This window comes from Bison bison, unplaced genomic scaffold (genome assembly GCF_000754665.1).
Source record: "Bison bison bison isolate TAMUID 2011002044 unplaced genomic scaffold, Bison_UMD1.0 scf7180017864238, whole genome shotgun sequence".
In the NCBI taxonomy this organism is placed as follows: Eukaryota; Metazoa; Chordata; class Mammalia; order Artiodactyla; family Bovidae; genus Bison; species Bison bison.
Window position 1 is genome coordinate 3,621,191 of NW_011494810.1, and position 8,478 is coordinate 3,629,668.

The following is an 8,478-nucleotide window of genomic DNA, read 5'->3' on the forward strand; positions in this document are numbered from 1 at the left end:
CCACACAGCATGGCTTAGTTTCATTGAGTTAGACAAGGCTGTGGTCCGTGTGATCAGATTGGCTAGTTTTCTGTGATTATGGTTTCAGTGTGTCTGTCCTCTCGCAACACCTACCGTCTTACTGTAATAACCTATTGAAAAAGTATATAGCTGCCTTGCTTAGACTAGCAAGGGGGCATTCTCCATTCCTCTTCTGATGTCTATGCCAGAAGCTTTCTCTGTCCCATTTTATATTTTACTATAACTCTGCTACACAGAAGCTCTTGAGTGATCAAGCCTGGTCCCTGGTTCTGAAGCTAAATCTTCTTCGGCAATCAGGAATCCAACATTGTTCACCGTAAGCTATCAGTCTCTGCAGGAATTCACCTACCCTACTATATACAGTACCTAGCTCAGTGCCTGATCCCCAATGAGGGGGGCAATGAATACTTGCCCATTTAACTGCTGATCAACCCCGAGGTCAGGAATTTTGGTCTTCTGTATCTTGAGTGTCTAGCATAGTGCCTGGCACACAGTAGGTACTCAAAGAATACTGCTGTTGCTTAGTCCTTCAGTTGTGTCCGACTCTGTGTGACCCCCATGGACTTTAGTCCACCAGGCTCCTCTGTCCATGGTGATTCTCCAGGCAAGAATACTGGAGAGGGTTGCCATGCCCTCTTCCAGGGGATCTTCCTGACCCAGGGATCTAACCCAGGTCTCCTGCATTGCAGGCAGATTCTTTACCACTGAGCCAGGAGGGAAACCCCTCAGACAACACTACTGAATGAATAAAGGTATTAAGAGCACAGGTTTCGCTAGGGCACTGCAGAGCTCTAGGGGACAGGAAGGGCTGGTGGCGCCGGTCATTCGCTGGAGCCGCCCTGGGCTCCTTCGGAGAGCGTTCCACCGCTCGCCCAGCTGCAGCGCAGGCCAGACACTGCAGGCGGTGCTTAAACTTTTCCTCCCCCACCAAAAAATTTTATTTGTATATGTTCAGTTCAGTCGCTCAGTCGTGTCCGACTCTTTGCGACCCCATAAACTGCAGCACGCCAGGCCTCCCTGTCCATCACCAACTTCCGCAGTACGCACTCCTAAATATATGTTTATACACATACCTAAAATACCTAAATATCATAAATAAAATAATACCTAAAAATATTCACACTCCATATCCAGGTTTGTGTATATATAAAATAGGTAAATATATATCTACAAGTAAATTAATATGTGTACAGCCTTAACTCGGAACTGCGAGAGTGGCGCGGAGTAGGACTACTGAGAAAACCCCTTCGCCCCTCCAGGACTGCAGGAGCAGAGCGGCGCGGCCCGGGCGAGGCTTGGCCCTTCCGGCTTGCCGTCCGCCGCCGCCTCCGCCATTGGTTGGGCTCCAGGCATCTGACACGGGCGGCGGGGCCAGGGAGCTTCAAGGATGGCGGCGTCCGCGGCGCTGATTCTGCGGGAGAGCCCCAGGTAGCCCAGGCTGGGCGCGGGGGGACAGCGGTCACCGGGGTGGCGCGGGCAGGGCCGGCCCGAGGATGCTGCTGCTGTCTGTCGTCGGCGCGCCGGGCCGGCGGAGTCGCTGTGTGGGCCCCGGGGGAATGCGGGACCCTGGGCGTCTCCACCTGCACCGTGGTTCACTTGCGTGGGCTTACAGTCTGTCCGACAGCTGAAGTCAGTGCGTCAGTGTCTGGTCACTGTCACTGTTCCCCGAGGCTGGTATCACTGGTACCCAAGCCATCCTGGAGTAGTTCTGAAATCACGTGAAGAGGTGTTCCCTTTCCTTTTTCAATACTTTTCAGACTTTCTGATTACGAGAAAGACTCCCATTGGTCCTGAGTGGTCATTAATACTTAACACGTGTTAATACACCTTTTCAATCAAGATCGAGTAGGCCCCAGGCCAGGAGTTTTTTGGCTGGTAACAGCATCTGACCACAATTTGGTAACATTGCTTTTGTTTCCCCTTTATTTACCTTTTGTTCATTTATATATTTAGTTCATATCTATTAATGGTAGGTAATGTCGGTGGTCTATAGTGGTGATATAAAGTTCTGTTTTAAAATTAGGCAAAAATGATTCCATGTAATGAAAGATAAATAATAGTGCACGTGGTGTGTGGATGCAGAAAAGTGCAGAAGTATCACTGAATCTGGAGAATAACTTCTTTGTGCATGGTGTTAGTTGTTCAGTCGTGTCCGACTCTTTGCACCCCATGGACCGTAGCCCACCAGCCTCCTCTCTCCATGGAATTCTCCAGGCAGGAATACTGGAGTAGGTTGCCATTCCCTTCTCTTGGGATCTTCTCAACCCAGGGATTGAACCTGGGTCTCCTGCATTGCAGGCAGATTTCTTTTTTTTTTTTTTTAATTTCTTTTTTTAAATTTTATTTTATTTTTAAACTTTACAATATTGTATTGGTTTTGCCAAATATCGAAATGAATCCGCAACAGGTATACATGTGTTCCCCATCCTGAACCCTCCTCCCTCCTCCCTCCCCATACCATCCCTCTGGGTTGTCCCAGTGCACCAGCCCCAAGTATCCAGTATTGTGCATCGAATCTGGACTGGCGACTCGTTCCATATATGATATTATACGTATTTCAATGCCATTCTCCCAAATCATCCCACCCTCTCCCTCTCCCACAGAGTCCAAAAGACTGTTCTATACATCAGTGTCTCTTTTGCTGTCTCGTATACAGGGTTATTGTTACCATCTTTCTAAATTCCATATATATGCATTAGTATACTGTATTGGTGTTTTTCTTTCTGGCTTACTTCACTCTTTATAATAGGCTCCAGTTTCATCCACCTCATTAGAACTGATTCAAATGTATTCTTTTTAATGGCTGAGTAATACTCCATTGTGTATATATACCACAGCTTTCTTATCCATTCATGGGCTGATGGACATCTAGGTTGCTTCCATGTCCTGGCTATTATAAACAGTGCTGCGATGAACATTGGGGTACATGTGTCTCTTTCAATTCTGGTTTCCTCAGTGTGTATGCCCAGCAGTGGAATTGCTGGATCATAAGGCAGTTCTATTTCCAGTTTTTTAAGGAATCTCCCCACTGTTCTCCATAGTGGCTGTACTACTTTGCATTCCCACCAACAGTGTAAGAGGGTTCCCTTTTCTCCACACCCTCTCCAGCATTTATTGCTTGTAGACTTTTGGATCGCAGCCATTCTGACTGGCTGCAGGCAGATTCTTTACGGTCTAAGCCACCAGGGAAGCCCATCTTGTGACGGGACAAGAATCTTTTTGAAGAGAGTTGTCATTTTGAAGTTTTTCCTTCTTTGATTGTGTTCTGACAGCCAATTCCTTTTCTCACACCAGTGTCCTGGGTAACACACCACATCAGTAAACCATATCCAGTGTGGTGCAGTAGAATTGTTCTTGTCACATAATTTAAAGTTGATTACAGTTTAAGCATTCCCTGGAGAAGGAAATGGCAACCCACTCCAGTATTCTTGCCTGGAGAATCCCATGGATGGAGGAGCCTGATGGGCTACAGTTCATGGGGTCGCAAAGAGTCGAACATGACTGAGCGACTTAACTAACAGTTTAAGCAGGATTTTAAAACAACTGTGCACTTAGTGACCCCGAATTATATTGTATGTTAATGTTTTTTTTTTTAATTCCCATATCTGCAAAACATCAGTCTTTTTATCTGTTTTTGGTGTAACTGCCACTTCCCTCCCCCTACTCTTTTCAGAGTTCTGTTTTGAGTTACATGGATACATAAACTCCCACTCCTAAATTGATATTGTCCCCCACAGAGTGCAAGTTTTCCCAAGTAGTTTGTCTGGCCCAGAAGAAAGAGAAAATTTGCCAAATAGACCTTTTCAACAGAGATACTTATGGGGTATCTTTTGGAAATGTCCTGTCTTCTTCGCTGGCCATCATCTGTTTTTCTTTATTTCACTCAGACTTAGCTTAATAGCAATCAGTTGTTGAAATGAAAACTTACAGTCAGCTGTACTTAGAGCAATGACAGTACCACTTGAGGAAAACATATTTTAAAACTTTGTTTTATGAATTTCTTTAGCATGAAAAAAGCAGTATCCCTGATAAATGAAATAGATATAGGAAGATTTCCACGACTGCTCACCCGAATTCTTCAAAAACTTCACCTGAAGGTTTGTATGTTTGCAATATTATCGCTTATAATTTGTTCTTATGATTCTACTGCAAATCCAGGTTTCCACTTGAATAACTTTTTGCATGTTTTTTTCCTCCAGAAATACTGGAGAACACTGAGTCTCCAAAAAATTTGATGAGTATCCTATGGTCAAAAGTTTGGGAAGTTCTGTTTTCATTCAAAACGATTTTTTTTTTTTAATATTATGGAACTTATCAGAGTATATTTTATGGTAGCATTAATAGTGAATATTTAAGGGTGACTATTGTGTGTAGAATTTTCCATATGTATTTTTTTTCCCATATGTATTTGACCATGGAATTGTTTTATCATGGTATTTATTTTGGGATTAAGACTCTGTGGAACATGCTTTGGGAAAATTCTGATATCATGATTTCATTCTTCCTCTTAAAAATAATTCTGTAGTCTTGCTGTCAACCAGTATATAATCTTTCTCTTCCACTTTTATTTCAAGGGTGTGGTTATCTTGAAAATATTGATGATTAGTAATTCACTACTTGGTCACCAATCTTAGTTAACTTCTTTATCAGGTTCTAGAAGAATTATGAAAATCAGACATAAGAAATACTTGATTCATTACAAGAAACTAATCCAAATGAATCTTTGAAATATAACTATTCATTCAGAGAAATAAAACCTGTAGCCTCTGGAGTTTGGTGTATTTGGAACATCACAATGAAAGTTTATTGGCAATGGAGAAGAAAAGAGTTAAAGACTATTGATATGTCCTTTTTTTAAATTAAAATATAGTTAATCTACAATGTTATATTTCAAGTGTAAGGCAAAGATATTGATATATATATGTATTGTTCCAAATACACCAAAGAAGTTAACTTTTGATTTTTATCTTTCCAGATCTTTTTTCAAGTATTAATAAATACAGATGTGCCCATGTATGTGTATGCATGTACACATAGAACTGTTTGGTTTGTAAATAAATGTTTTCATAAGTGGCATTGTACTGTGTGTATTGCCCTGCTGTTTACCTTTTCCGCTTATCACTTTTACCAGAAATCTTTCCTTGTCAGTCCATATAGTACTTATTCTTTTTAAGTATTGGTTTTACTTTTTACCTGTATATATATATGTTTATGTGTGCTGTGCTTAGTCACTCAGTTGTGTCCAACTCTTTGCAACCCCACCAACTGTAGCCCACCAGGCTCCTCTGTTCATGGGATTCTCCAGGCAAGAATACTGGAGTGGGTTGCCATTCCCTTCTCCAGAGGATCTTCCCAACCCAGGGATCAAACCCAGGTCTCTTTCCTTGCAAGCAGATTCTTTACTGTATGAGCTACAGGGAAGTTCTATGTTCTGTGTTTATGGTGTATGCTTTTTAAATATATAGAAAATTAACATCCACTTTCCATTAAAAATTTAAGTTTCTTAGACCCTTGATCTCTGATTTTATAAACCTGGGTCTTAAATTTTTCTCCCATTGAGAGCATAAAAATGAATATATCTCTTTAACTTTTTCAGTGCCCAGATATGTGTGGGTTACTTTTGGTATAGAGGAAGAAGTTAACCTGCTGCTGTTTGGAAGCAAATACCATGACTTACATTTAATTTTTATCTGCCCAGGGTTGTTGTTAGATCAAGATGTTGAATATGTGTTTGGAACTTTGTTTTAGAGCTGTATTCTGCATTTGTTGTTCTGTTCACATATTTTAAGCTCCACCTTATTTTAAGAATGCATATCTCATGTACTAGTGGTTGGGGGGAGATAAATGTTCCCTTGTTCTCCTTAACTCCAAACCACTTTATGAATATAATGCTACTGGAGATCTTGAGAATGTCCCTTTTTTTGCTCTCTTTTTAAGAAATCTTCCTTTCTTGTACATATTGAGGACACTGAAGTTTATTTTTCTGTGTGCCCAGTCACTGTCTTTATTTTGTCAAAAACACCTCATTTGTTGTATGTTAAAAGGAATCAGTTCTACACACTTGGAAGTTAGATTGTATATATCCACTGAATTTAATGCAACATGTGGTTCAGTGATTATATGTGAGTAATACTCTTATTCTGTTCCTTATATTGATAGAACTCTGGTACTGTAGGTCATTATTTCAAGAAGGTATGTGGTAGTCACAGAAACTCTGGAACTTTAAAATCAAAACATTGGTCTTGAGGTAAGTGACTGACATTTTAGCCAAATTGGGTTCATGCTTTTCTTAGTCAGAAAATAGGTAGAAGAGACTGGAGTTCCGGTGACTGACCTCCCCAAACCAAAAATGTGACAGTTCTGAGCTGCACTTCTAAGAGTTCTAAGCTTCACCTCACTGCTGCTTCACTACAAGAATGCAGTTGTAAAATTGTGTCTCATCCTAAGCCATCAAGGCAGGGACTCATGATACTTCTGAAACTTCTCCATGTAGCTGTTGGGGAGAGGCAGCAACTAGGAAAGTTGTTTTTGGTATGTGGGGATAAAGTATTTTTATTTGAAAGCAGTTCTAATAGTGTACATTTTTCATGTGTGAAAAACCAGTCTTTGGATCAAGGAGATTATTTTGGAAATGGAAGGAAGACTAGCCATGAGGTTGTACTCAGATGCCTCACTTCTGTTTTTCACATATTGCTTATGAAAGTAATGTGTGTAATGTATAAGTTTTGGAAAATATTAAAATTATCAAAAAGATTTCTTGATTTATGTGTACTCTTGTAGTAACCCATGCTTTTGCAGAACTCATTAAAATGGAAATTAGTGGAATACTTGTTTGTAAGGTCTTTCTAACTAGAGCATAGAACACCTGAGGACACGGACCATCTGTGTAGTGCATAGAAAATACTCAGTAAATGTGTTTTGTTGTTCAGTTGCTAAGTCATGTCCAACTCTGCGACCCCATGGACTGTGGCACGCCAGGCTTCCCTGTCCTGATTGTTTGTTTTACTTGTTTGTATTTCTGCAGTAACAGTTGTGATTTCTCTCTTTGATTTCTTATGTTGTTTATTTGGGTCTTCTCTCTGTTCTTCTTGATGAGCCTGGCCAGAGGTTTGTAAATCTTGTTTACCCTTTCAAAGAACCAACTCTTGGTTTTATTGATTTTTTTTTCTATTAAAAAAAAATTATTATTTATTTTCTCTCTGATCTTTATTAGCTCCTTCCTTCTGCTGACTTTACATTTTGTTCTTCTTTTTCTAATTCTTTTAGGTGGTGGGTTAGATTGTTTATTTGAAAGTTTTATTGTTTCTTAAAGAAGGCCTGTATCATTGTGAACTTCTGTCTAAGAACTGCTTTTGCTGCATCCCTTAATCCACTGACTTTTAACAAAATAATACTAAGGCTCAAACTAGTTGCCACCTCACTATCTGATGGGAATCTTGCTGCTAGGTAATGGAGGATGTAGATAAAGGTTCTTAAGGTTAACAGATTTTATCTCTTTAATCCTGCCTCTTATAAATGCTGACAGGGGCTTAATGCTGGGTAAGGTCATATATTGGGAGAGGTTTTGGGGTGTGTTTAGGGGAGGAAAGAAAGAGCTAACAAGGGAAAGGAACTCCCAGGTATTTTCTATCTTAAAATGCTATTCTCTTAAATGAAGATTTTGCTTGGGCTCTTAGAAAAGTTGCTGGGACCCATTATAATTGGTTAGTATTAGTACAGAGAAGGTGCTCTCTCCCACAATGTTTTATTTATTTTTTAAAAGATTTTATTTTATATTGGAGTATAGTTGATTTATAGTGTTACAAGTGAATGATGAAGGTGAAAGAGAAGAGTGAAAAAGCTGGCTTAAAACTCAGCATTCAAAAAACTGAGATCATGGCGTCCAGTCCCATCACTTCACGGCAAATAGATGTGGAAAAAATGAGAATAGTGACAGACTTTATTTTCTTGGGCTCCAAAATCACTGCAGATGGTGACTGCAGCCATGAAATTAAAAGACTCTTGCTCCTTGGAAGAAAAGCTATGACCAACTTAGATAGGATATTAAAAAGCAGAGTCATCACTTTGCTGACAAAAGTCCATCTCAGTTTAGTTAAGTTCAGTTCAGTTGCTCAGTCGTGTCCGATTCTTTGCGACCCCATGAATCATAGCACGCCAGGCCTCCCTGTCCATCGCCAACTCCCGGAGTTCACTCAAACTCAGTGTCCATCGAGTCGGTGATGTCATCCAGCCCATCTCATCCTCTGTCGTCCCCTTTTCCTCCTGCCCCCAATCCCTACCAGCATTAGAGTCTTTTCCAATGAGTCAGCCCTTCGCATGAGGTGGCCAAAGTACTGGAGTTTCAGCTTTAGCATGATTCTTTCCAAAGAACACCCAGGACTGATCTCCTTTAGAATGGGCTGGTTGGATCTCCTTGCAGTCCAAGGGACTCTCAAGAGTCTTCTCCAACACCACAGT

At 40.7% G+C, this 8,478-nt stretch overlaps 1 protein-coding gene across 1 annotated transcript in view; it reads left to right on the forward strand.

Annotated features, from left to right (window-relative positions):
- The first annotated feature begins 1,341 nt into the window (after nucleotides 1–1,341).
- The window catches only part of COMMD10 (COMM domain containing 10), a 189,234-nt gene continuing 182,097 nt past the window's right edge, over nucleotides 1,342–8,478 (forward strand). The window contains exons 1-2 of the mRNA XM_010846594.1: nucleotides 1,342–1,449; nucleotides 4,028–4,118. Of these exons, the coding sequence (XP_010844896.1) occupies nucleotides 1,409–1,449; nucleotides 4,028–4,118 (132 nt within the window). The 5' untranslated portion in view covers nucleotides 1,342–1,408. The remainder of the gene's footprint in view (nucleotides 1,450–4,027; nucleotides 4,119–8,478) is intronic.